The sequence below is a fragment of the Desmodus rotundus genome, chromosome 4 (assembly GCF_022682495.2).
Source record: "Desmodus rotundus isolate HL8 chromosome 4, HLdesRot8A.1, whole genome shotgun sequence".
NCBI lineage: Eukaryota > Metazoa > Chordata > Mammalia > Chiroptera > Phyllostomidae > Desmodus > Desmodus rotundus.
In genome coordinates this window covers 6,188,213-6,215,286 of record NC_071390.1, presented here as the reverse complement: position 1 = coordinate 6,215,286, position 27,074 = coordinate 6,188,213, and the positions used below count along the sequence as shown (strand labels likewise).

At 63.8% G+C, this 27,074-nt stretch overlaps 1 protein-coding gene across 1 annotated transcript in view; it reads left to right on the top strand.

Annotated features, from left to right (window-relative positions):
* The window catches only part of DMBT1L1 (scavenger receptor cysteine-rich domain-containing protein DMBT1), a 56,327-nt gene that overhangs the window by 17,851 nt on the left and 11,402 nt on the right, over window positions 1-27,074 (top strand). Inside the window, exons 15-46 of the mRNA XM_053922669.1 lie at window positions 44-93; window positions 573-902; window positions 1,092-1,100; window positions 2,963-3,328; window positions 3,939-3,954; window positions 4,533-4,583; window positions 5,154-5,681; window positions 6,905-6,955; window positions 7,526-8,038; window positions 9,538-9,587; window positions 10,067-10,447; window positions 11,059-11,074; window positions 11,655-11,705; window positions 12,276-12,823; window positions 13,436-13,451; window positions 14,031-14,081; window positions 14,652-15,199; window positions 15,811-15,826; window positions 16,406-16,456; window positions 17,027-17,574; window positions 18,187-18,202; window positions 18,782-18,832; window positions 19,403-19,950; window positions 20,560-20,575; window positions 21,157-21,207; window positions 21,778-22,325; window positions 22,935-22,950; window positions 23,534-23,584; window positions 24,155-24,702; window positions 25,313-25,328; window positions 25,911-25,961; window positions 26,532-27,028. Of these exons, the coding sequence (XP_053778644.1) occupies window positions 44-93; window positions 573-902; window positions 1,092-1,100; window positions 2,963-3,328; window positions 3,939-3,954; window positions 4,533-4,583; window positions 5,154-5,681; window positions 6,905-6,955; window positions 7,526-8,038; window positions 9,538-9,587; window positions 10,067-10,447; window positions 11,059-11,074; window positions 11,655-11,705; window positions 12,276-12,823; window positions 13,436-13,451; window positions 14,031-14,081; window positions 14,652-15,199; window positions 15,811-15,826; window positions 16,406-16,456; window positions 17,027-17,574; window positions 18,187-18,202; window positions 18,782-18,832; window positions 19,403-19,950; window positions 20,560-20,575; window positions 21,157-21,207; window positions 21,778-22,325; window positions 22,935-22,950; window positions 23,534-23,584; window positions 24,155-24,702; window positions 25,313-25,328; window positions 25,911-25,961; window positions 26,532-27,028 (6,599 nt within the window). The remainder of the gene's footprint in view (window positions 1-43; window positions 94-572; window positions 903-1,091; window positions 1,101-2,962; window positions 3,329-3,938; window positions 3,955-4,532; window positions 4,584-5,153; window positions 5,682-6,904; window positions 6,956-7,525; window positions 8,039-9,537; window positions 9,588-10,066; window positions 10,448-11,058; window positions 11,075-11,654; window positions 11,706-12,275; window positions 12,824-13,435; window positions 13,452-14,030; window positions 14,082-14,651; window positions 15,200-15,810; window positions 15,827-16,405; window positions 16,457-17,026; window positions 17,575-18,186; window positions 18,203-18,781; window positions 18,833-19,402; window positions 19,951-20,559; window positions 20,576-21,156; window positions 21,208-21,777; window positions 22,326-22,934; window positions 22,951-23,533; window positions 23,585-24,154; window positions 24,703-25,312; window positions 25,329-25,910; window positions 25,962-26,531; window positions 27,029-27,074) is intronic.

Genomic DNA, 27,074 nt, shown 5'->3' with positions numbered 1-27,074 from the left:
TGTGATGTAGTGGCACCAGACCCACTCTCCAGTCAGATGGTAGGCAGAGGCCCAGCAGAGACCCCCTTCCACGGCTGAGTGTCTGTGCCGGGGGCCTGGCCAGTCTGTCCCGCTGAGGCAGGGGTGCGGGGTCAGGCCTCTGGCTGCTGTCCCGACAAGAGGGGGAGAAGGTGCACGTGTGACCCCTCTCAGGCAGACTTCCCATGAGCTCCTGGGGCCGTGGCTTGGTCACCCGGGAGCATGGGGGAGCCCGCGGGTGCCGAGCAGGGGGAACGGCCCCCACAGCTATGGAGCTTTGCTCAGGGTGGGGGCCTCATGTGGGGCATGGATGCGGTCCTACTCACCTCCCTGGTTGCCCTCCCGGAGGCTCCCGGACATGGCAGCGGCCTTGCCCTGGCCCCATAGGACATCCCTGCTCCTTTCCCGTGATGAAGGTGAACCGGTACACGTGTCCAAAGCTGACTGCTTCCCCGGGTGGTCGGGCCATCAGGGCGTCCCAGGGACCTGGGACCTGCCTGGGGCCTGGTGGCTCAAGAAGGTCCCAGAGAACATGTTCCTGTGCCTTCCTCTAGGATTCGGGACCGAAGGCACCTTGGACCTGAGGCTGGTGAACGGAGGTGACCGGTGTCAGGGCCGTGTGGAGGTTCTCCACCAAGGCTCCTGGGGGACCGTGTGTGACGACAGTTGGGACACCAACGACGCCAACGTGGTGTGCAGGCAGCTGGGCTGTGGCTGGGCCACGTCGGCTCCGGGAAGTGCCCGTTTCGGCCAGGGCTCGGGGCCCATTGTCCTGGACGACGTGGGCTGCTCAGGGCACGAGTCCTACCTGTGGAGCTGCCCGCACCGAGGCTGGAACTCGCACAACTGCAACCACGGGGAGGACGCCGGCGTCATCTGCTCAGGTGGGCCTCACCCCTGGTGGGTCTCCCTTTCGTGGGGTGATGTTGCTCAGAGCTGACGAGATTGCCACGGCGGCGCCCCTGCCCGAGCCTCGTAACGTTGGCCTTGGCGCTGAACTTCATTGCAGGTCAGCGGGTACCCAAGGGGTTGTGTCACCTGCGTTGGTTGGGAAAGCAGCTTGGTGCGAACAGGACCCAGGAGTTCTCTAGGAATTGCCTGCAGGCTGTTGGAGGGGACTGGGCCACCAGATTCCTGCTCACGGTCAAGGTTCCTGAGGCCAGAGCGGGAGGGTGTGGGGGGGGGGGGGCCTTTTCCTTCGCCCTCCACAACACGGGCTGACGTCCCACCTCAGGTCCTCCTACGGCGAAGCTCTTAGGCAGAGCACTTTGTGGGGAGTGCGGGTGGGTAGGAAGCTGTTTTCTCTGAGGAGCACTGTGCCTGGGGCTCTGCCAGAATGTGACTCCGAGGAAGGGACCCATGGGCACAGAGCTCCTTGTGAACTACACAGGGGGTGGTGGCCGGGGGCGGGGCGAGGGGTGAGACAGCTGGAGGCCAGTGAATAAACGCTGGCGAGCCAGGCAGGGAGGGCTTTTGGGCACGGTGGCACGCTGCATGGGGTAGCTCTGGAAACTGCAACAGGGGGACACCGTCATCACGCCTCAAGGCGAGACCATTGGCAGGTACCGCAACCCAGTCCTTAGGACTAGGGTCAACCCCTGCTGGGTGTCAGCCAAGGCCAGGGTGGCCTGTTTCGGGCATGGCCCTGGCTCTGAAAAACAGGAAGGTCAGCCCTCGGGCCCCGTGAGGCAGCTGATGGGAAAGACACAGAGGATCGGGGCAGCCAGCGGGCAGTGTCCACAGCGAGGGCACGTGCGAGGGGTCCGCTCGGCGGGGGGGGGGGGGGGGGGTGTAACACCAGGGTCATCAACCTTGGATGTGGGTCGGGTAATGGCGTGCTCCTCGGCTACCGTTTTCCTTCTGTTCCTCCCAGCTGCCCAGTCCCATCCGGCACTGTGGCCAGGTGACTGGCCAGCGACCTCCGTCATTTGTGTCTTCTCTTGCTGCACCGCCATGCATGTCTGGGGGATTTCTAACGGGGCCTTGGACCCCACAGGCCTAGCAGCAAAAGAGGCTTGTGCGCATTTAGGCGGGAAGCAGCGGGATGCACATGGGCAGTCGTCCTGATGCCCCCACAGAGATGCAAAAGGGTCAGTATTGGTGACCCCTAACTGTGGCTTTCCCTCTGTTGTCACTTGTAGACACGTGGCCAAGCACTTCTGCGCCTACACCTCTCGCAAGCACAGACCCAGGTACATATTCCTGTCACCCACTGCTCCCGGGGCCCTGCCTCTGCTACAGATTCAAGGCTGGGGTGGAAGGTGACGGGAGGAGGTTCCTCGTGGGCCGTTGGCCCCCTCGGTCCTTATGGTGGGGCTTGCAAAGGAAAGAAATAGCGTGTGCGGACAGGTCCTACGTGTGATGTAGTGGCACCAGACCCACTCTCCAGTCAGATGGTAGGCAGAGGCCCAGCAGAGACCCCCTTCCACGGCTGAGTGTCTGTGCCGGGGGCCTGGCCAGTCTGTCCCGCTGAGGCAGGGGTGCGGGGTCAGGCCTCTGGCTGCTGTCCCGACAAGAGGGGGAGAAGGTGCACGTGTGACCCCTCTCAGGCAGACTTCCCATGAGCTCCTGGGGCCGTGGCTTGGTCACCCGGGAGCATGGGGGAGCCCGCGGGTGCCGAGCAGGGGGAACGGCCCCCACAGCTATGGAGCTTTGCTCAGGGTGGGGGCCTCATGTGGGGCATGGATGCGGTCCTACTCACCTCCCTGGTTGCCCTCCCGGAGGCTCCCGGACATGGCAGCGGCCTTGCCCTGGCCCCATAGGACATCCCTGCTCCTTTCCCGTGATGAAGGTGAACCGGTACACGTGTCCAAAGCTGACTGCTTCCCCGGGTGGTCGGGCCATCAGGGCGTCCCAGGGACCTGGGACCTGCCTGGGGCCTGGTGGCTCAAGAAGGTCCCAGAGAACATGTTCCTGTGCCTTCCTCTAGGATTCGGGACCGAAGGCACCTTGGACCTGAGGCTGGTGAACGGAGGTGACCGGTGTCAGGGCCGTGTGGAGGTTCTCCACCAAGGCTCCTGGGGGACCGTGTGTGACGACAGTTGGGACACCAACGACGCCAACGTGGTGTGCAGGCAGCTGGGCTGTGGCTGGGCCACGTCGGCTCCGGGAAGTGCCCGTTTCGGCCAGGGCTCGGGGCCCATTGTCCTGGACGACGTGGGCTGCTCAGGGCACGAGTCCTACCTGTGGAGCTGCCCGCACCGAGGCTGGAACTCGCACAACTGCAACCACGGGGAGGACGCCGGCGTCATCTGCTCAGGTGGGCCTCACCCCTGGTGGGTCTCCCTTTCGTGGGGTGATGTTGCTCAGAGCTGACGAGATTGCCACGGCGGCGCCCCTGCCCGAGCCTCGTAACGTTGGCCTTGGCGCTGAACTTCATTGCAGGTCAGCGGGTACCCAAGGGGTTGTGTCACCTGCGTTGGTTGGGAAAGCAGCTTGGTGCGAACAGGACCCAGGAGTTCTCTAGGAATTGCCTGCAGGCTGTTGGAGGGGACTGGGCCACCAGATTCCTGCTCACGGTCAAGGTTCCTGAGGCCAGAGCGGGAGGGTGTGGGGGGGGGGGGCCTTTTCCTTCGCCCTCCACAACACGGGCTGACGTCCCACCTCAGGTCCTCCTACGGCGAAGCTCTTAGGCAGAGCACTTTGTGGGGAGTGCGGGTGGGTAGGAAGCTGTTTTCTCTGAGGAGCACTGTGCCTGGGGCTCTGCCAGAATGTGACTCCGAGGAAGGGACCCATGGGCACAGAGCTCCTTGTGAACTACACAGGGGGTGGTGGCCGGGGGCGGGGCGAGGGGTGAGACAGCTGGAGGCCAGTGAATAAACGCTGGCGAGCCAGGCAGGGAGGGCTTTTGGGCACGGTGGCACGCTGCATGGGGTAGCTCTGGAAACTGCAACAGGGGGACACCGTCATCACGCCTCAAGGCGAGACCATTGGCAGGTACCGCAACCCAGTCCTTAGGACTAGGGTCAACCCCTGCTGGGTGTCAGCCAAGGCCAGGGTGGCCTGTTTCGGGCATGGCCCTGGCTCTGAAAAACAGGAAGGTCAGCCCTCGGGCCCCGTGAGGCAGCTGATGGGAAAGACACAGAGGATCGGGGCAGCCAGCGGGCAGTGTCCACAGCGAGGGCACGTGCGAGGGGTCCGCTCGGCGGGGGGGGGGGGGGGGGTGTAACACCAGGGTCATCAACCTTGGATGTGGGTCGGGTAATGGCGTGCTCCTCGGCTACCGTTTTCCTTCTGTTCCTCCCAGCTGCCCAGTCCCATCCGGCACTGTGGCCAGGTGACTGGCCAGCGACCTCCGTCATTTGTGTCTTCTCTTGCTGCACCGCCATGCATGTCTGGGGGATTTCTAACGGGGCCTTGGACCCCACAGGCCTAGCAGCAAAAGAGGCTTGTGCGCATTTAGGCGGGAAGCAGCGGGATGCACATGGGCAGTCGTCCTGATGCCCCCACAGAGATGCAAAAGGGTCAGTATTGGTGACCCCTAACTGTGGCTTTCCCTCTGTTGTCACTTGTAGACACGTGGCCAAGCACTTCTGCGCCTACACCTCTCGCAAGCACAGACCCAGGTACATATTCCTGTCACCCACTGCTCCCGGGGCCCTGCCTCTGCTACAGATTCAAGGCTGGGGTGGAAGGTGACGGGAGGAGGTTCCTCGTGGGCCGTTGGCCCCCTCGGTCCTTATGGTGGGGCTTGCAAAGGAAAGAAATAGCGTGTGCGGACAGGTCCTACGTGTGATGTAGTGGCACCAGACCCACTCTCCAGTCAGATGGTAGGCAGAGGCCCAGCAGAGACCCCCTTCCACGGCTGAGTGTCTGTGCCGGGGGCCTGGCCAGTCTGTCCCGCTGAGGCAGGGGTGCGGGGTCAGGCCTCTGGCTGCTGTCCCGACAAGAGGGGGAGAAGGTGCACGTGTGACCCCTCTCAGGCAGACTTCCCATGAGCTCCTGGGGCCGTGGCTTAGTCACCCGGGAGCATGGGGGAGCCCGCGGGTGCCGAGCAGGGGGAACGGCCCCCACAGCTATGGAGCTTTGCTCAGGGTGGGGGCCTCATGTGGGGCATGGATGCGGTCCTACTCACCTCCCTGGTTGCCCTCCCGGAGGCTCCCGGACATGGCAGCGGCCTTGCCCTGGCCCCATAGGACATCCCTGCTCCTTTCCCGTGATGAAGGTGAACCGGTACACGTGTCCAAAGCTGACTGCTTCCCCGGGTGGTCGGGCCATCAGGGCGTCCCAGGGACCTGGGACCTGCCTGGGGCCTGGTGGCTCAAGAAGGTCCCAGAGAACATGTTCCTGTGCCTTCCTCTAGGATTCGGGACCGAAGGCACCTTGGACCTGAGGCTGGTGAACGGAGGTGACCGGTGTCAGGGCCGTGTGGAGGTTCTCCACCAAGGCTCCTGGGGGACCGTGTGTGACGACAGTTGGGACACCAACGACGCCAACGTGGTGTGCAGGCAGCTGGGCTGTGGCTGGGCCACGTCGGCTCCGGGAAGTGCCCGTTTCGGCCAGGGCTCGGGGCCCATTGTCCTGGACGACGTGGGCTGCTCAGGGCACGAGTCCTACCTGTGGAGCTGCCCGCACCGAGGCTGGAACTCGCACAACTGCAACCACGGGGAGGACGCCGGCGTCATCTGCTCAGGTGTGCCTCACCCCTGGTGGGTCTCCCTTTCGTGGGGTGATGTTGCTCAGAGCTGACGAGATTGCCACGGCGGCGCCCCTGCCCGAGCCTCGTAACGTTGGCCTTGGCGCTGAACTTCATTGCAGGTCAGCGGGTACCCAAGGGGTTGTGTCACCTGCGTTGGTTGGGAAAGCAGCTTGGTGCGAACAGGACCCAGGAGTTCTCTAGGAATTGCCTGCAGGCTGTTGGAGGGGACTGGGCCACCAGATTCCTGCTCACGGTCAAGGTTCCTGAGGCCAGAGCGGGAGGGTGTGGGGGGGGGGGGCCTTTTCCTTCGCCCTCCACAACACGGGCTGACGTCCCACCTCAGGTCCTCCTACGGCGAAGCTCTTAGGCAGAGCACTTTGTGGGGAGTGCGGGTGGGTAGGAAGCTGTTTTCTCTGAGGAGCACTGTGCCTGGGGCTCTGCCAGAATGTGACTCCGAGGAAGGGACCCATGGGCACAGAGCTCCTTGTGAACTACACAGGGGGTGGTGGCCGGGGGCGGGGCGAGGGGTGAGACGGCTGGAGGCCAGTGAATAAACGCTGGCGAGCCAGGCAGGGAGGGCTTTTGGGCACGGTGGCACGCTGCATGGGGTAGCTCTGGAAACTGCAACAGGGGGACACCGTCATCACGCCTCAAGGCGAGACCATTGGCAGGTACCGCAACCCAGTCCTTAGGACTAGGGTCAACCCCTGCTGGGTGTCAGCCAAGGCCAGGGTGGCCTGTTTCGGGCATGGCCCTGGCTCTGAAAAACAGGAAGGTCAGCCCTCGGGCCCCGTGAGGCAGCTGATGGGAAAGACACAGAGGATCGGGGCAGCCAGCGGGCAGTGTCCACAGCGAGGGCACGTGCGAGGGGTCCGCTCGGCGGGGGGGGGGGGGGGGTGTAACACCAGGGTCATCAACCTTGGATGTGGGTCGGGTAATGGCGTGCTCCTCGGCTACCGTTTTCCTTCTGTTCCTCCCAGCTGCCCAGTCCCATCCGGCACTGTGGCCAGGTGACTGGCCAGCGACCTCCGTCATTTGTGTCTTCTCTTGCTGCACCGCCATGCATGTCTGGGGGATTTCTAACGGGGCCTTGGACCCCACAGGCCTAGCAGCAAAAGAGGCTTGTGCGCATTTAGGCGGGAAGCAGCGGGATGCACATGGGCAGTCGTCCTGATGCCCCCACAGAGATGCAAAAGGGTCAGTATTGGTGACCCCTAACTGTGGCTTTCCCTCTGTTGTCACTTGTAGACACGTGGCCAAGCACTTCTGCGCCTACACCTCTCGCAAGCACAGACCCAGGTACATATTCCTGTCACCCACTGCTCCCGGGGCCCTGCCTCTGCTACAGATTCAAGGCTGGGGTGGAAGGTGACGGGAGGAGGTTCCTCGTGGGCCGTTGGCCCCCTCGGTCCTTATGGTGGGGCTTGCAAAGGAAAGAAATAGCGTGTGCGGACAGGTCCTACGTGTGATGTAGTGGCACCAGACCCACTCTCCAGTCAGATGGTAGGCAGAGGCCCAGCAGAGACCCCCTTCCACGGCTGAGTGTCTGTGCCGGGGGCCTGGCCAGTCTGTCCCGCTGAGGCAGGGGTGCGGGGTCAGGCCTCTGGCTGCTGTCCCGACAAGAGGGGGAGAAGGTGCACGTGTGACCCCTCTCAGGCAGACTTCCCATGAGCTCCTGGGGCCGTGGCTTGGTCACCCGGGAGCATGGGGGAGCCCGCGGGTGCCGAGCAGGGGGAACGGCCCCCACAGCTATGGAGCTTTGCTCAGGGTGGGGGCCTCATGTGGGGCATGGATGCGGTCCTACTCACCTCCCTGGTTGCCCTCCCGGAGGCTCCCGGACATGGCAGCGGCCTTGCCCTGGCCCCATAGGACATCCCTGCTCCTTTCCCGTGATGAAGGTGAACCGGTACACGTGTCCAAAGCTGACTGCTTCCCCGGGTGGTCGGGCCATCAGGGCGTCCCAGGGACCTGGGACCTGCCTGGGGCCTGGTGGCTCAAGAAGGTCCCAGAGAACATGTTCCTGTGCCTTCCTCTAGGATTCGGGACCGAAGGCACCTTGGACCTGAGGCTGGTGAACGGAGGTGACCGGTGTCAGGGCCGTGTGGAGGTTCTCCACCAAGGCTCCTGGGGGACCGTGTGTGACGACAGTTGGGACACCAACGACGCCAACGTGGTGTGCAGGCAGCTGGGCTGTGGCTGGGCCACGTCGGCTCCGGGAAGTGCCCGTTTCGGCCAGGGCTCGGGGCCCATTGTCCTGGACGACGTGGGCTGCTCAGGGCACGAGTCCTACCTGTGGAGCTGCCCGCACCGAGGCTGGAACTCGCACAACTGCAACCACGGGGAGGACGCCGGCGTCATCTGCTCAGGTGGGCCTCACCCCTGGTGGGTCTCCCTTTCGTGGGGTGATGTTGCTCAGAGCTGACGAGATTGCCACGGCGGCGCCCCTGCCCGAGCCTCGTAACGTTGGCCTTGGCGCTGAACTTCATTGCAGGTCAGCGGGTACCCAAGGGGTTGTGTCACCTGCGTTGGTTGGGAAAGCAGCTTGGTGCGAACAGGACCCAGGAGTTCTCTAGGAATTGCCTGCAGGCTGTTGGAGGGGACTGGGCCACCAGATTCCTGCTCACGGTCAAGGTTCCTGAGGCCAGAGCGGGAGGGTGTGGGGGGGGGGGGCCTTTTCCTTCGCCCTCCACAACACGGGCTGACGTCCCACCTCAGGTCCTCCTACGGCGAAGCTCTTAGGCAGAGCACTTTGTGGGGAGTGCGGGTGGGTAGGAAGCTGTTTTCTCTGAGGAGCACTGTGCCTGGGGCTCTGCCAGAATGTGACTCCGAGGAAGGGACCCATGGGCACAGAGCTCCTTGTGAACTACACAGGGGGTGGTGGCCGGGGGCGGGGCGAGGGGTGAGACAGCTGGAGGCCAGTGAATAAACGCTGGCGAGCCAGGCAGGGAGGGCTTTTGGGCACGGTGGCACGCTGCATGGGGTAGCTCTGGAAACTGCAACAGGGGGACACCGTCATCACGCCTCAAGGCGAGACCATTGGCAGGTACCGCAACCCAGTCCTTAGGACTAGGGTCAACCCCTGCTGGGTGTCAGCCAAGGCCAGGGTGGCCTGTTTCGGGCATGGCCCTGGCTCTGAAAAACAGGAAGGTCAGCCCTCGGGCCCCGTGAGGCAGCTGATGGGAAAGACACAGAGGATCGGGGCAGCCAGCGGGCAGTGTCCACAGCGAGGGCACGTGCGAGGGGTCCGCTCGGCGGGGGGGGGGGGGGGGGGTGTAACACCAGGGTCATCAACCTTGGATGTGGGTCGGGTAATGGCGTGCTCCTCGGCTACCGTTTTCCTTCTGTTCCTCCCAGCTGCCCAGTCCCATCCGGCACTGTGGCCAGGTGACTGGCCAGCGACCTCCGTCATTTGTGTCTTCTCTTGCTGCACCGCCATGCATGTCTGGGGGATTTCTAACGGGGCCTTGGACCCCACAGGCCTAGCAGCAAAAGAGGCTTGTGCGCATTTAGGCGGGAAGCAGCGGGATGCACATGGGCAGTCGTCCTGATGCCCCCACAGAGATGCAAAAGGGTCAGTATTGGTGACCCCTAACTGTGGCTTTCCCTCTGTTGTCACTTGTAGACACGTGGCCAAGCACTTCTGCGCCTACACCTCTCGCAAGCACAGACCCAGGTACATATTCCTGTCACCCACTGCTCCCGGGGCCCTGCCTCTGCTACAGATTCAAGGCTGGGGTGGAAGGTGACGGGAGGAGGTTCCTCGTGGGCCGTTGGCCCCCTCGGTCCTTATGGTGGGGCTTGCAAAGGAAAGAAATAGCGTGTGCGGACAGGTCCTACGTGTGATGTAGTGGCACCAGACCCACTCTCCAGTCAGATGGTAGGCAGAGGCCCAGCAGAGACCCCCTTCCACGGCTGAGTGTCTGTGCCGGGGGCCTGGCCAGTCTGTCCCGCTGAGGCAGGGGTGCGGGGTCAGGCCTCTGGCTGCTGTCCCGACAAGAGGGGGAGAAGGTGCACGTGTGACCCCTCTCAGGCAGACTTCCCATGAGCTCCTGGGGCCGTGGCTTAGTCACCCGGGAGCATGGGGGAGCCCGCGGGTGCCGAGCAGGGGGAACGGCCCCCACAGCTATGGAGCTTTGCTCAGGGTGGGGGCCTCATGTGGGGCATGGATGCGGTCCTACTCACCTCCCTGGTTGCCCTCCCGGAGGCTCCCGGACATGGCAGCGGCCTTGCCCTGGCCCCATAGGACATCCCTGCTCCTTTCCCGTGATGAAGGTGAACCGGTACACGTGTCCAAAGCTGACTGCTTCCCCGGGTGGTCGGGCCATCAGGGCATCCCAGGGACCTGGGACCTGCCTCCGGCCTGGTGGCTCAAGAAGGTCCCAGAGAACATGTTCCTGTGCCTTCCTCTAGGATTCGGGACCGAAGGCACCTTGGACCTGAGGCTGGTGAACGGAGGTGACCGGTGTCAGGGCCGTGTGGAGGTTCTCCACCAAGGCTCCTGGGGGACCGTGTGTGACGACAGTTGGGACACCAACGACGCCAACGTGGTGTGCAGGCAGCTGGGCTGTGGCTGGGCCACGTCGGCTCCGGGAAGTGCCCGTTTCGGCCAGGGCTCGGGGCCCATTGTCCTGGACGACGTGGGCTGCTCAGGGCACGAGTCCTACCTGTGGAGCTGCCCGCACCGAGGCTGGAACTCGCACAACTGCAACCACGGGGAGGACGCCGGCGTCATCTGCTCAGGTGGGCCTCACCCCTGGTGGGTCTCCCTTTCGTGGGGTGATGTTGCTCAGAGCTGACGAGATTGCCACGGCGGCGCCCCTGCCCGAGCCTCGTAACGTTGGCCTTGGCGCTGAACTTCATTGCAGGTCAGCGGGTACCCAAGGGGTTGTGTCACCTGCGTTGGTTGGGAAAGCAGCTTGGTGCGAACAGGACCCAGGAGTTCTCTAGGAATTGCCTGCAGGCTGTTGGAGGGGACTGGGCCACCAGATTCCTGCTCACGGTCAAGGTTCCTGAGGCCAGAGCGGGAGGGTGTGGGGGGGGGGGGGCCTTTTCCTTCGCCCTCCACAACACGGGCTGACGTCCCACCTCAGGTCCTCCTACGGCGAAGCTCTTAGGCAGAGCACTTTGTGGGGAGTGCGGGTGGGTAGGAAGCTGTTTTCTCTGAGGAGCACTGTGCCTGGGGCTCTGCCAGAATGTGACTCCGAGGAAGGGACCCATGGGCACAGAGCTCCTTGTGAACTACACAGGGGGTGGTGGCCGGGGGCGGGGCGAGGGGTGAGACGGCTGGAGGCCAGTGAATAAACGCTGGCGAGCCAGGCAGGGAGGGCTTTTGGGCACGGTGGCACGCTGCATGGGGTAGCTCTGGAAACTGCAACAGGGGGACACCGTCATCACGCCTCAAGGCGAGACCATTGGCAGGTACCGCAACCCAGTCCTTAGGACTAGGGTCAACCCCTGCTGGGTGTCAGCCAAGGCCAGGGTGGCCTGTTTCGGGCATGGCCCTGGCTCTGAAAAACAGGAAGGTCAGCCCTCGGGCCCCGTGAGGCAGCTGATGGGAAAGACACAGAGGATCGGGGCAGCCAGCGGGCAGTGTCCACAGCGAGGGCACGTGCGAGGGGTCCGCTCGGCGGGGGGGGGGGGGGGGGGGTGTAACACCAGGGTCATCAACCTTGGATGTGGGTCGGGTAATGGCGTGCTCCTCGGCTACCGTTTTCCTTCTGTTCCTCCCAGCTGCCCAGTCCCATCCGGCACTGTGGCCAGGTGACTGGCCAGCGACCTCCGTCATTTGTGTCTTCTCTTGCTGCACCGCCATGCATGTCTGGGGGATTTCTAACGGGGCCTTGGACCCCACAGGCCTAGCAGCAAAAGAGGCTTGTGCGCATTTAGGCGGGAAGCAGCGGGATGCACATGGGCAGTCGTCCTGATGCCCCCACAGAGATGCAAAAGGGTCAGTATTGGTGACCCCTAACTGTGGCTTTCCCTCTGTTGTCACTTGTAGACACGTGGCCAAGCACTTCTGCGCCTACACCTCTCGCAAGCACAGACCCAGGTACATATTCCTGTCACCCACTGCTCCCGGGGCCCTGCCTCTGCTACAGATTCAAGGCTGGGGTGGAAGGTGACGGGAGGAGGTTCCTCGTGGGCCGTTGGCCCCCTCGGTCCTTATGGTGGGGCTTGCAAAGGAAAGAAATAGCGTGTGCGGACAGGTCCTACGTGTGATGTAGTGGCACCAGACCCACTCTCCAGTCAGATGGTAGGCAGAGGCCCAGCAGAGACCCCCTTCCACGGCTGAGTGTCTGTGCCGGGGGCCTGGCCAGTCTGTCCCGCTGAGGCAGGGGTGCGGGGTCAGGCCTCTGGCTGCTGTCCCGACAAGAGGGGGAGAAGGTGCACGTGTGACCCCTCTCAGGCAGACTTCCCATGAGCTCCTGGGGCCGTGGCTTGGTCACCCGGGAGCATGGGGGAGCCCGCGGGTGCCGAGCAGGGGGAACGGCCCCCACAGCTATGGAGCTTTGCTCAGGGTGGGGGCCTCATGTGGGGCATGGATGCGGTCCTACTCACCTCCCTGGTTGCCCTCCCGGAGGCTCCCGGACATGGCAGCGGCCTTGCCCTGGCCCCATAGGACATCCCTGCTCCTTTCCCGTGATGAAGGTGAACCGGTACACGTGTCCAAAGCTGACTGCTTCCCCGGGTGGTCGGGCCATCAGGGCGTCCCAGGGACCTGGGACCTGCCTCCGGCCTGGTGGCTCAAGAAGGTCCCAGAGAACATGTTCCTGTGCCTTCCTCTAGGATTCGGGACCGAAGGCACCTTGGACCTGAGGCTGGTGAACGGAGGTGACCGGTGTCAGGGCCGTGTGGAGGTTCTCCACCAAGGCTCCTGGGGGACCGTGTGTGACGACAGTTGGGACACCAACGACGCCAACGTGGTGTGCAGGCAGCTGGGCTGTGGCTGGGCCACGTCGGCTCCGGGAAGTGCCCGTTTCGGCCAGGGCTCGGGGCCCATTGTCCTGGACGACGTGGGCTGCTCAGGGCACGAGTCCTACCTGTGGAGCTGCCCGCACCGAGGCTGGAACTCGCACAACTGCAACCACGGGGAGGACGCCGGCGTCATCTGCTCAGGTGGGCCTCACCCCTGGTGGGTCTCCCTTTCGTGGGGTGATGTTGCTCAGAGCTGACGAGATTGCCACGGCGGCGCCCCTGCCCGAGCCTCGTAACGTTGGCCTTGGCGCTGAACTTCATTGCAGGTCAGCGGGTACCCAAGGGGTTGTGTCACCTGCGTTGGTTGGGAAAGCAGCTTGGTGCGAACAGGACCCAGGAGTTCTCTAGGAATTGCCTGCAGGCTGTTGGAGGGGACTGGGCCACCAGATTCCTGCTCACGGTCAAGGTTCCTGAGGCCAGAGCGGGAGGGTGTGGGGGGGGGGGGGGCCTTTTCCTTCGCCCTCCACAACACGGGCTGACGTCCCACCTCAGGTCCTCCTACGGCGAAGCTCTTAGGCAGAGCACTTTGTGGGGAGTGCGGGTGGGTAGGAAGCTGTTTTCTCTGAGGAGCACTGTGCCTGGGGCTCTGCCAGAATGTGACTCCGAGGAAGGGACCCATGGGCACAGAGCTCCTTGTGAACTACACAGGGGGTGGTGGCCGGGGGCGGGGCGAGGGGTGAGACAGCTGGAGGCCAGTGAATAAACGCTGGCGAGCCAGGCAGGGAGGGCTTTTGGGCACGGTGGCACGCTGCATGGGGTAGCTCTGGAAACTGCAACAGGGGGACACCGTCATCACGCCTCAAGGCGAGACCATTGGCAGGTACCGCAACCCAGTCCTTAGGACTAGGGTCAACCCCTGCTGGGTGTCAGCCAAGGCCAGGGTGGCCTGTTTCGGGCATGGCCCTGGCTCTGAAAAACAGGAAGGTCAGCCCTCGGGCCCCGTGAGGCAGCTGATGGGAAAGACACAGAGGATCGGGGCAGCCAGCGGGCAGTGTCCACAGCGAGGGCACGTGCGAGGGGTCCGCTCGGCAGGGGGGGGGGGGGGGGGTGTAACACCAGGGTCATCAACCTTGGATGTGGGTCGGGTAATGGCGTGCTCCTCGGCTACCGTTTTCCTTCTGTTCCTCCCAGCTGCCCAGTCCCATCCGGCACTGTGGCCAGGTGACTGGCCAGCGACCTCCGTCATTTGTGTCTTCTCTTGCTGCACCGCCATGCATGTCTGGGGGATTTCTAACGGGGCCTTGGACCCCACAGGCCTAGCAGCAAAAGAGGCTTGTGCGCATTTAGGCGGGAAGCAGCGGGATGCACATGGGCAGTCGTCCTGATGCCCCCACAGAGATGCAAAAGGGTCAGTATTGGTGACCCCTAACTGTGGCTTTCCCTCTGTTGTCACTTGTAGACACGTGGCCAAGCACTTCTGCGCCTACACCTCTCGCAAGCACAGACCCAGGTACATATTCCTGTCACCCACTGCTCCCGGGGCCCTGCCTCTGCTACAGATTCAAGGCTGGGGTGGAAGGTGACGGGAGGAGGTTCCTCGTGGGCCGTTGGCCCCCTCGGTCCTTATGGTGGGGCTTGCAAAGGAAAGAAATAGCGTGTGCGGACAGGTCCTACGTGTGATGTAGTGGCACCAGACCCACTCTCCAGTCAGATGGTAGGCAGAGGCCCAGCAGAGACCCCCTTCCACGGCTGAGTGTCTGTGCCGGGGGCCTGGCCAGTCTGTCCCGCTGAGGCAGGGGTGCGGGGTCAGGCCTCTGGCTGCTGTCCCGACAAGAGGGGGAGAAGGTGCACGTGTGACCCCTCTCAGGCAGACTTCCCATGAGCTCCTGGGGCCGTGGCTTGGTCACCCGGGAGCATGGGGGAGCCCGCGGGTGCCGAGCAGGGGGAACGGCCCCCACAGCTATGGAGCTTTGCTCAGGGTGGGGGCCTCATGTGGGGCATGGATGCGGTCCTACTCACCTCCCTGGTTGCCCTCCCGGAGGCTCCCGGACATGGCAGCGGCCTTGCCCTGGCCCCATAGGACATCCCTGCTCCTTTCCCGTGATGAAGGTGAACCGGTACACGTGTCCAAAGCTGACTCCTTCCCCGGGTGGTCGGGCCATCAGGGCGTCCCAGGGACCTGGGACCTGCCTCCGGCCTGGTGGCTCAAGAAGGTCCCAGAGAACATGTTCCTGTGCCTTCCTCTAGGATTCGGGACCGAAGGCACCTTGGACCTGAGGCTGGTGAACGGAGGTGACCGGTGTCAGGGCCGTGTGGAGGTTCTCCACCAAGGCTCCTGGGGGACCGTGTGTGACGACAGTTGGGACACCAACGACGCCAACGTGGTGTGCAGGCAGCTGGGCTGTGGCTGGGCCACGTCGGCTCCGGGAAGTGCCCGTTTCGGCCAGGGCTCGGGGCCCATTGTCCTGGACGACGTGGGCTGCTCAGGGCACGAGTCCTACCTGTGGAGCTGCCCGCACCGAGGCTGGAACTCGCACAACTGCAACCACGGGGAGGACGCCGGCGTCATCTGCTCAGGTGGGCCTCACCCCTGGTGGGTCTCCCTTTCGTGGGGTGATGTTGCTCAGAGCTGACGAGATTGCCACGGCGGCGCCCCTGCCCGAGCCTCGTAACGTTGGCCTTGGCGCTGAACTTCATTGCAGGTCAGCGGGTACCCAAGGGGTTGTGTCACCTGCGTTGGTTGGGAAAGCAGCTTGGTGCGAACAGGACCCAGGAGTTCTCTAGGAATTGCCTGCAGGCTGTTGGAGGGGACTGGGCCACCAGATTCCTGCTCACGGTCAAGGTTCCTGAGGCCAGAGCGGGAGGGTGTGGGGGGGGGGGGGCCTTTTCCTTCGCCCTCCACAACACGGGCTGACGTCCCACCTCAGGTCCTCCTACGGCGAAGCTCTTAGGCAGAGCACTTTGTGGGGAGTGCGGGTGGGTAGGAAGCTGTTTTCTCTGAGGAGCACTGTGCCTGGGGCTCTGCCAGAATGTGACTCCGAGGAAGGGACCCATGGGCACAGAGCTCCTTGTGAACTACACAGGGGGTGGTGGCCGGGGGCGGGGCGAGGGGTGAGACAGCTGGAGGCCAGTGAATAAACGCTGGCGAGCCAGGCAGGGAGGGCTTTTGGGCACGGTGGCACGCTGCATGGGGTAGCTCTGGAAACTGCAACAGGGGGACACCGTCATCACGCCTCAAGGCGAGACCACTGGCAGGTACCGCAACCCAGTCCTTAGGACTAGGGTCAACCCCTGCTGGGTGTCAGCCAAGGCCAGGGTGGCCTGTTTCGGGCATGGCCCTGGCTCTGAAAAACAGGAAGGTCAGCCCTCGGGCCCCGTGAGGCAGCTGATGGGAAAGACACAGAGGATCGGGGCAGCCAGCGGGCAGTGTCCACAGCGAGGGCACGTGCGAGGGGTCCGCTCGGCGGGGGGGGGGGGGGGGGGTGTAACACCAGGGTCATCAACCTTGGATGTGGGTCGGGTAATGGCGTGCTCCTCGGCTACCGTTTTCCTTCTGTTCCTCCCAGCTGCCCAGTCCCATCCGGCACTGTGGCCAGGTGACTGGCCAGCGACCTCCGTCATTTGTGTCTTCTCTTGCTGCACCGCCATGCATGTCTGGGGGATTTCTAACGGGGCCTTGGACCCCATAGGCCTAGCAGCAAAAGAGGCTTGTGCGCATTTAGGCGGGAAGCAGCGGGATGCACATGGGCAGTCGTCCTGATGCCCCCACAGAGATGCAAAAGGGTCAGTATTGGTGACCCCTAACTGTGGCTTTCCCTCTGTTGTCACTTGTAGACACGTGGCCAAGCACTTCTGCGCCTACACCTCTCGCAAGCACAGACCCAGGTACATATTCCTGTCACCCACTGCTCCCGGGGCCCTGCCTCTGCTACAGATTCAAGGCTGGGGTGGAAGGTGACGGGAGGAGGTTCCTCGTGGGCCGTTGGCCCCCTCGGTCCTTATGGTGGGGCTTGCAAAGGAAAGAAATAGCGTGTGCGGACAGGTCCTACGTGTGATGTAGTGGCACCAGACCCACTCTCCAGTCAGATGGTAGGCAGAGGCCCAGCAGAGACCCCCTTCCACGGCTGAGTGTCTGTGCCGGGGGCCTGGCCAGTCTGTCCCGCTGAGGCAGGGGTGCGGGGTCAGGCCTCTGGCTGCTGTCCCGACAAGAGGGGGAGAAGGTGCACGTGTGACCCCTCTCAGGCAGACTTCCCATGAGCTCCTGGGGCCGTGGCTTGGTCACCCGGGAGCATGGGGGAGCCCGCGGGTGCCGAGCAGGGGGAACGGCCCCCACAGCTATGGAGCTTTGCTCAGGGTGGGGGCCTCATGTGGGGCATGGATGCGGTCCTACTCACCTCCCTGGTTGCCCTCCCGGAGGCTCCCGGACATGGCAGCGGCCTTGCCCTGGCCCCATAGGACATCCCTGCTCCTTTCCCGTGATGAAGGTGAACCGGTACACGTGTCCAAAGCTGACTGCTTCCCCGGGTGGTCGGGCCATCAGGGCGTCCCAGGGACCTGGGACCTGCCTCCGGCCTGGTGGCTCAAGAAGGTCCCAGAGAACATGTTCCTGTGCCTTCCTCTAGGATTCGGGACCGAAGGCACCTTGGACCTGAGGCTGGTGAACGGAGGTGACCGGTGTCAGGGCCGTGTGGAGGTTCTCCACCAAGGCTCCTGGGGGACCGTGTGTGACGACAGTTGGGACACCAACGACGCCAACGTGTTGTGCAGGCAGCTGGGCTGTGGCTGGGCCACGTCGGCTCCGGGAAGTGCCCGTTTCGGCCAGGGCTCGGGGCCCATTGTCCTGGACGACGTGGGCTGCTCAGGGCACGAGTCCTACCTGTGGAGCTGCCCGCACCGAGGCTGGAACTCGCACAACTGCAACCACGGGGAGGACGCCGGCGTCATCTGCTCAGGTGGGCCTCACCCCTGGTGGGTCTCCCTTTCGTGGGGTGATGTTGCTCAGAGCTGACGAGATTGCCACGGCGGCGCCCCTGCCCGAGCCTCGTAACGTTGGCCTTGGCGCTGAACTTCATTGCAGGTCAGCGGGTACCCAAGGGGTTGTGTCACCTGCGTTGGTTGGGAAAGCAGCTTGGTGCGAACAGGACCCAGGAGTTCTCTAGGAATTGCCTGCAGGCTGTTGGAGGGGACTGGGCCACCAGATTCCTGCTCACGGTCAAGGTTCCTGAGGCCAGAGCGGGAGGGTGTGGGGGGGGGGGGGGCCTTTTCCTTCGCCCTCCACAACACGGGCTGACGTCCCACCTCAGGTCCTCCTACGGCGAAGCTCTTAGGCAGAGCACTTTGTGGGGAGTGCGGGTGGGTAGGAAGCTGTTTTCTCTGAGGAGCACTGTGCCTGGGGCTCTGCCAGAATGTGACTCCGAGGAAGGGACCCATGGGCACAGAGCTCCTTGTGAACTACACAGGGGGTGGTGGCCGGGGGCGGGGCGAGGGGTGAGACAGCTGGAGGCCAGTGAATAAACGCTGGCGAGCCAGGCAGGGAGGGCTTTTGGGCACGGTGGCACGCTGCATGGGGTAGCTCTGGAAACTGCAACAGGGGGACACCGTCATCACGCCTCAAGGCGAGACCATTGGCAGGTACCGCAACCCAGTCCTTAGGACTAGGGTCAACCCCTGCTGGGTGTCAGCCAAGGCCAGGGTGGCCTGTTTCGGGCATGGCCCTGGCTCTGAAAAACAGGAAGGTCAGCCCTCGGGCCCCGTGAGGCAGCTGATGGGAAAGACACAGAGGATCGGGGCAGCCAGCGGGCAGTGTCCACAGCGAGGGCACGTGCGAGGGGTCCGCTCGGCGGGGGGGGGGGGGGGGGGGGTAACACCAGGGTCATCAACCTTGGATGTGGGTCGGGTAATGGCGTGCTCCTCGGCTACCGTTTTCCTTCTGTTCCTCCCAGCTGCCCAGTCCCATCCGGCACTGTGGCCAGGTGACTGGCCAGCGACCTCCGTCATTTGTGTCTTCTCTTGCTGCACCGCCATGCATGTCTGGGGGATTTCTAACGGGGCCTTGGACCCCACAGGCCTAGCAGCAAAAGAGGCTTGTGCGCATTTAGGCGGGAAGCAGCGGGATGCACATGGGCAGTCGTCCTGATGCCCCCACAGAGATGCAAAAGGGTCAGTATTGGTGACCCCTAACTGTGGCTTTCCCTCTGTTGTCACTTGTAGACACGTGGCCAAGCACTTCTGCGCCTACACCTCTCGCAAGCACAGACCCAGGTACATATTCCTTTCACCCACTGCTCCCGGGGCCCTGCCTCTGCTACAGATTCAAGGCTGGGGTGGAAGGTGACGGGAGGAGGTTCCTCGTGGGCCGTTGGCCCCCTCGGTCCTTATGGTGGGGCTTGCAAAGGAAAGAAATAGCGTGTGCGGACAGGTCCTACGTGTGATGTAGTGGCACCAGACCCACTCTCCAGTCAGATGGTAGGCAGAGGCCCAGCAGAGACCCCCTTCCACGGCTGAGTGTCTGTGCCGGGGGCCTGGCCAGTCTGTCCCGCTGAGGCAGGGGTGCGGGGTCAGGCCTCTGGCTGCTGTCCCGACAAGAGGGGGAGAAGGTGCACGTGTGACCCCTCTCAGGCAGACTTCCCATGAGCTCCTGGGGCCGTGGCTTGGTCACCCGGGAGCATGGGGGAGCCCGCGGGTGCCGAGCAGGGGGAACGGCCCCCACAGCTATGGAGCTTTGCTCAGGGTGGGGGCCTCATGTGGGGCATGGATGCGGTCCTACTCACCTCCCTGGTTGCCCTCCCGGAGGCTCCCGGACATGGCAGCGGCCTTGCCCTGGCCCCATAGGACATCCCTGCTCCTTTCCCGTGATGAAGGTGAACCGGTACACGTGTCCAAAGCTGACTGCTTCCCCGGGTGGTCGGGCCATCAGGGCGTCCCAGGGACCTGGGACCTGCCTCCGGCCTGGTGGCTCAAGAAGGTCCCAGAGAACATGTTCCTGTGCCTTCCTCTAGGATTCGGGACCGAAGGCACCTTGGACCTGAGGCTGGTGAACGGAGGTGACCGGTGTCAGGGCCGTGTGGAGGTTCTCCACCAAGGCTCCTGGGGGACCGTGTGTGACGACAGTTGGGACACCAACGACGCCAACGTGGTGTGCAGGCAGCTGGGCTGTGGCTGGGCCACGTCGGCTCCGGGAAGTGCCCGTTTCGGCCAGGGCTCGGGGCCCATTGTCCTGGACGACGTGGGCTGCTCAGGGCACGAGTCCTACCTGTGGAGCTGCCCGCACCGAGGCTGGAACTCGCACAACTGCAACCACGGGGAGGACGCCGGCGTCATCTGCTCAGGTGGGCCTCACCCCTGGTGGGTCTCCCTTTCGTGGGGTGATGTTGCTCAGAGCTGACGAGATTGCCACGGCGGCGCCCCTGCCCGAGCCTCGTAACGTTGGCCTTGGCGCTGAACTTCATTGCAGGTCAGCGGGTACCCAAGGGGTTGTGTCACCTGCGTTGGTTGGGAAAGCAGCTTGGTGCGAACAGGACCCAGGAGTTCTCTAGGAATTGCCTGCAGGCTGTTGGAGGGGACTGGGCCACCAGATTCCTGCTCACGGTCAAGGTTCCTGAGGCCAGAGCGGGAGGGTGTGGGGGGGGGGGCCTTTTCCTTCGCCCTCCACAACACGGGCTGACGTCCCACCTCAGGTCCTCCTACGGCGAAGCTCTTAGGCAGAGCACTTTGTGGGGAGTGCGGGTGGGTAGGAAGCTGTTTTCTCTGAGGAGCACTGTGCCTGGGGCTCTGCCAGAATGTGACTCCGAGGAAGGGACCCATGGGCACAGAGCTCCTTGTGAACTACACAGGGGGTGGTGGCCGGGGGCGGGGCGAGGGGTGAGACGGCTGGAGGCCAGTGAATAAACGCTGGCGAGCCAGGCAGGGAGGGCTTTTGGGCACGGTGGCACGCTGCATGGGGTAGCTCTGGAAACTGCAACAGGGGGACACCGTCATCACGCCTCAAGGCGAGACCATTGGCAGGTACCGCAACCCAGTCCTTAGGACTAGGGTCAACCCCTGCTGGGTGTCAGCCAAGGCCAGGGTGGCCTGTTTCGGGCATGGCCCTGGCTCTGAAAAACAGGAAGGTCAGCCCTCGGGCCCCGTGAGGCAGCTGATGGGAAAGACACAGAGGATCGGGGCAGCCAGCGGGCAGTGTCCACAGCGAGGGCACGTGCGAGGGGTCCGCTCGGCGGGGGGGGGGGGGGGGGGGGTGTAACACCAGGGTCATCAACCTTGGATGTGGGTCGGGTAATGGCGTGCTCCTCGGCTACCGTTTTCCTTCTGTTCCTCCCAGCTGCCCAGTCCCATCCGGCACTGTGGCCAGGTGACTGGCCAGCGACCTCCGTCATTTGTGTCTTCTCTTGCTGCACCGCCATGCATGTCTGGGGGATTTCTAACGGGGCCTTGGACCCCACAGGCCTAGCAGCAAAAGAGGCTTGTGCGCATTTAGGCGGGAAGCAGCGGGATGCACATGGGCAGTCGTCCTGATGCCCCCACAGAGATGCAAAAGGGTCAGTATTGGTGACCCCTAACTGTGGCTTTCCCTCTGTTGTCACTTGTAGACACGTGGCCAAGCACTTCTGCGCCTACACCTCTCGCAAGCACAGACCCAGGTACATATTCCTGTCACCCACTGCTCCCGGGGCCCTGCCTCTGCTACAGATTCAAGGCTGGGGTGGAAGGTGACGGGAGGAGGTTCCTCGTGGGCCGTTGGCCCCCTCGGTCCTTATGGTGGGGCTTGCAAAGGAAAGAAATAGCGTGTGCGGACAGGTCCTACGTGTGATGTAGTGGCACCAGACCCACTCTCCAGTCAGATGGTAGGCAGAGGCCCAGCAGAGACCCCCTTCCACGGCTGAGTGTCTGTGCCGGGGGCCTGGCCAGTCTGTCCCGCTGAGGCAGGGGTGCGGGGTCAGGCCTCTGGCTGCTGTCCCGACAAGAGGGGGAGAAGGTGCACGTGTGACCCCTCTCAGGCAGACTTCCCATGAGCTCCTGGGGCCGTGGCTTAGTCACCCGGGAGCATGGGGGAGCCCGCGGGTGCCGAGCAGGGGGAACGGCCCCCACAGCTATGGAGCTTTGCTCAGGGTGGGGGCCTCATGTGGGGCATGGATGCGGTCCTACTCACCTCCCTGGTTGCCCTCCCGGAGGCTCCCGGACATGGCAGCGGCCTTGCCCTGGCCCCATAGGACATCCCTGCTCCTTTCCCGTGATGAAGGTGAACCGGTACACGTGTCCAAAGCTGACTGCTTCCCCGGGTGGTCGGGCCATCAGGGCATCCCAGGGACCTGGGACCTGCCTCCGGCCTGGTGGCTCAAGAAGGTCCCAGAGAACATGTTCCTGTGCCTTCCTCTAGGATTCGGGACCGAAGGCACCTTGGACCTGAGGCTGGTGAACGGAGGTGACCGGTGTCAGGGCCGTGTGGAGGTTCTCCACCAAGGCTCCTGGGGGACCGTGTGTGACGACAGTTGGGACACCAACGACGCCAACGTGGTGTGCAGGCAGCTGGGCTGTGGCTGGGCCACGTCGGCTCCGGGAAGTGCCCGTTTCGGCCAGGGCTCGGGGCCCATTGTCCTGGACGACGTGGGCTGCTCAGGGCACGAGTCCTACCTGTGGAGCTGCCCGCACCGAGGCTGGAACTCGCACAACTGCAACCACGGGGAGGACGCCGGCGTCATCTGCTCAGGTGGGCCTCACCCCTGGTGGGTCTCCCTTTCGTGGGGTGATGTTGCTCAGAGCTGACGAGATTGCCACGGCGGCGCCCCTGCCCGAGCCTCGTAACGTTGGCCTTGGCGCTGAACTTCATTGCAGGTCAGCGGGTACCCAAGGGGTTGTGTCACCTGCGTTGGTTGGGAAAGCAGCTTGGTGCGAACAGGACCCAGGAGTTCTCTAGGAATTGCCTGCAGGCTGTTGGAGGGGACTGGGCCACCAGATTCCTGCTCACGGTCAAGGTTCCTGAGGCCAGAGCGGGAGGGTGTGGGGGGGGGGGCCTTTTCCTTCGCCCTCCACAACACGGGCTGACGTCCCACCTCAGGTCCTCCTACGGCGAAGCTCTTAGGCAGAGCACTTTGTGGGGAGTGCAGGTGGGTAGGAAGCTGTTTTCTCTGAGGAGCACTGTGCCTGGGGCTCTGCCAGAATGTGACTCCGAGGAAGGGACCCATGGGCACAGAGCTCCTTGTGAACTACACAGGGGGTGGTGGCCGGGGGCGGGGCGAGGGGTGAGACAGCTGGAGGCCAGTGAATAAACGCTGGCGAGCCAGGCAGGGAGGGCTTTTGGGCACGGTGGCACGCTGCATGGGGTAGCTCTGGAAACTGCAACAGGGGGACACCGTCATCACGCCTCAAGGCGAGACCATTGGCAGGTACCGCAACCCAGTCCTTAGGACTAGGGTCAACCCCTGCTGGGTGTCAGCCAAGGCCAGGGTGGCCTGTTTCGGGCATGGCCCTGGCTCTGAAAAACAGGAAGGTCAGCCCTCGGGCCCCGTGAGGCAGCTGATGGGAAAGACACAGAGGATCGGGGCAGCCAGCGGGCAGTGTCCACAGCGAGGGCACGTGCGAGGGGTCCGCTCGGCGGGGGGGGGGGGGGGGGGGGGGTGTAACACCAGGGTCATCAACCTTGGATGTGGGTCGGGTAATGGCGTGCTCCTCGGCTACCGTTTTCCTTCTGTTCCTCCCAGCTGCCCAGTCCCATCCGGCACTGTGGCCAGGTGACTGGCCAGCGACCTCCGTCATTTGTGTCTTCTCTTGCTGCACCGCCATGCATGTCTGGGGGATTTCTAACGGGGCCTTGGACCCCACAGGCCTAGCAGCAAAAGAGGCTTGTGCGCATTTAGGCGGGAAGCAGCGGGATGCACATGGGCAGTCGTCCTGATGCCCCCACAGAGATGCAAAAGGGTCAGTATTGGTGACCCCTAACTGTGGCTTTCCCTCTGTTGTCACTTGTAGACACGTGGCCAAGCACTTCTGCGCCTACACCTCTCGCAAGCACAGACCCAGGTACATATTCCTGTCACCCACTGCTCCCGGGGCCCTGCCTCTGCTACAGATTCAAGGCTGGGGTGGAAGGTGACGGGAGGAGGTTCCTCGTGGGCCGTTGGCCCCCTCGGTCCTTATGGTGGGGCTTGCAAAGGAAAGAAATAGCGTGTGCGGACAGGTCCTACGTGTGATGTAGTGGCACCAGACCCACTCTCCAGTCAGATGGTAGGCAGAGGCCCAGCAGAGACCCCCTTCCACGGCTGAGTGTCTGTGCCGGGGGCCTGGCCAGTCTGTCCCGCTGAGGCAGGGGTGCGGGGTCAGGCCTCTGGCTGCTGTCCCGACAAGAGGGGGAGAAGGTGCACGTGTGACCCCTCTCAGGCAGACTTCCCATGAGCTCCTGGGGCCGTGGCTTGGTCACCCGGGAGCATGGGGGAGCCCGCGGGTGCCGAGCAGGGGGAACGGCCCCCACAGCTATGGAGCTTTGCTCAGGGTGGGGGCCTCATGTGGGGCATGGATGCGGTCCTACTCACCTCCCTGGTTGCCCTCCCGGAGGCTCCCGGACATGGCAGCGGCCTTGCCCTGGCCCCATAGGACATCCCTGCTCCTTTCCCGTGATGAAGGTGAACCGGTACACGTGTCCAAAGCTGACTGCTTCCCCGGGTGGTCGGGCCATCAGGGCGTCCCAGGGACCTGGGACCTGCCTCCGGCCTGGTGGCTCAAGAAGGTCCCAGAGAACATGTTCCTGTGCCTTCCTCTAGGATTCGGGACCGAAGGCACCTTGGACCTGAGGCTGGTGAACGGAGGTGACCGGTGTCAGGGCCGTGTGGAGGTTCTCCACCAAGGCTCCTGGGGGACCGTGTGTGACGACAGTTGGGACACCAACGACGCCAACGTGGTGTGCAGGCAGCTGGGCTGTGGCTGGGCCACGTCGGCTCCGGGAAGTGCCCGTTTCGGCCAGGGCTCGGGGCCCATTGTCCTGGACGACGTGGGCTGCTCAGGGCACGAGTCCTACCTGTGGAGCTGCCCGCACCGAGGCTGGAACTCGCACAACTGCAACCACGGGGAGGACGCCGGCGTCATCTGCTCAGGTGGGCCTCACCCCTGGTGGGTCTCCCTTTCGTGGGGTGATGTTGCTCAGAGCTGACGAGATTGCCACGGCGGCGCCCCTGCCCGAGCCTCGTAACGTTGGCCTTGGCGCTGAACTTCATTGCAGGTCAGCGGGTACCCAAGGGGTTGTGTCACCTGCGTTGGTTGGGAAAGCAGCTTGGTGCGAACAGGACCCAGGAGTTCTCTAGGAATTGCCTGCAGGCTGTTGGAGGGGACTGGGCCACCAGATTCCTGCTCACGGTCAAGGTTCCTGAGGCCAGAGCGGGAGGGTGTGGGGGGGGGGGGCCTTTTCCTTCGCCCTCCACAACACGGGCTGACGTCCCACCTCAGGTCCTCCTACGGCGAAGCTCTTAGGCAGAGCACTTTGTGGGGAGTGCGGGTGGGTAGGAAGCTGTTTTCTCTGAGGAGCACTGTGCCTGGGGCTCTGCCAGAATGTGACTCCGAGGAAGGGACCCATGGGCACAGAGCTCCTTGTGAACTACACAGGGGGTGGTGGCCGGGGGCGGGGCGAGGGGTGAGACGGCTGGAGGCCAGTGAATAAACGCTGGCGAGCCAGGCAGGGAGGGCTTTTGGGCACGGTGGCACGCTGCATGGGGTAGCTCTGGAAACTGCAACAGGGGGACACCGTCATCACGCCTCAAGGCGAGACCATTGGCAGGTACCGCAACCCAGTCCTTAGGACTAGGGTCAACCCCTGCTGGGTGTCAGCCAAGGCCAGGGTGGCCTGTTTCGGGCATGGCCCTGGCTCTGAAAAACAGGAAGGTCAGCCCTCGGGCCCCGTGAGGCAGCTGATGGGAAAGACACAGAGGATCGGGGCAGCCAGCGGGCAGTGTCCACAGCGAGGGCACGTGCGAGGGGTCCGCTCGGCGGGGGGGGGGGGGGGGGGGGGTGTAACACCAGGGTCATCAACCTTGGATGTGGGTCGGGTAATGGCGTGCTCCTCGGCTACCGTTTTCCTTCTGTTCCTCCCAGCTGCCCAGTCCCATCCGGCACTGTGGCCAGGTGACTGGCCAGCGACCTCCGTCATTTGTGTCTTCTCTTGCTGCACCGCCATGCATGTCTGGGGGATTTCTAACGGGGCCTTGGACCCCACAGGCCTAGCAGCAAAAGAGGCTTGTGCGCATTTAGGCGGGAAGCAGCGGGATGCACATGGGCAGTCGTCCTGATGCCCCCACAGAGATGCAAAAGGGTCAGTATTGGTGACCCCTAACTGTGGCTTTCCCTCTGTTGTCACTTGTAGACACGTGGCCAAGCACTTCTGCGCCTACACCTCTCGCAAGCACAGACCCAGGTACATATTCCTGTCACCCACTGCTCCCGGGGCCCTGCCTCTGCTACAGATTCAAGGCTGGGGTGGAAGGTGACGGGAGGAGGTTCCTCGTGGGCCGTTGGCCCCCTCGGTCCTTATGGTGGGGCTTGCAAAGGAAAGAAATAGCGTGTGCGGACAGGTCCTACGTGTGATGTAGTGGCACCAGACCCACTCTCCAGTCAGATGGTAGGCAGAGGCCCAGCAGAGACCCCCTTCCACGGCTGAGTGTCTGTGCCGGGGGCCTGGCCAGTCTGTCCCGCTGAGGCAGGGGTGCGGGGTCAGGCCTCTGGCTGCTGTCCCGACAAGAGGGGGAGAAGGTGCACGTGTGACCCCTCTCAGGCAGACTTCCCATGAGCTCCTGGGGCCGTGGCTTGGTCACCCGGGAGCATGGGGGAGCCCGCGGGTGCCGAGCAGGGGGAACGGCCCCCACAGCTATGGAGCTTTGCTCAGGGTGGGGGCCTCATGTGGGGCATGGATGCGGTCCTACTCACCTCCCTGGTTGCCCTCCCGGAGGCTCCCGGACATGGCAGCGGCCTTGCCCTGGCCCCATAGGACATCCCTGCTCCTTTCCCGTGATGAAGGTGAACCGGTACACGTGTCCAAAGCTGACTGCTTCCCCGGGTGGTCGGGCCATCAGGGCGTCCCAGGGACCTGGGACCTGCCTCCGGCCTGGTGGCTCAAGAAGGTCCCAGAGAACATGTTCCTGTGCCTTCCTCTAGGATTCGGGACCGAAGGCACCTTGGACCTGAGGCTGGTGAACGGAGGTGACCGGTGTCAGGGCCGTGTGGAGGTTCTCCACCAAGGCTCCTGGGGGACCGTGTGTGACGACAGTTGGGACACCAACGACGCCAACGTGGTGTGCAGGCAGCTGGGCTGTGGCTGGGCCACGTCGGCTCCGGGAAGTGCCCGTTTCGGCCAGGGCTCGGGGCCCATTGTCCTGGACGACGTGGGCTGCTCAGGGCACGAGTCCTACCTGTGGAGCTGCCCGCACCGAGGCTGGAACTCGCACAACTGCAACCACGGGGAGGACGCCGGCGTCATCTGCTCAGGTGGGCCTCCCAGACATCAGGGTTGTTCATATGGTTTTCTCCAAGC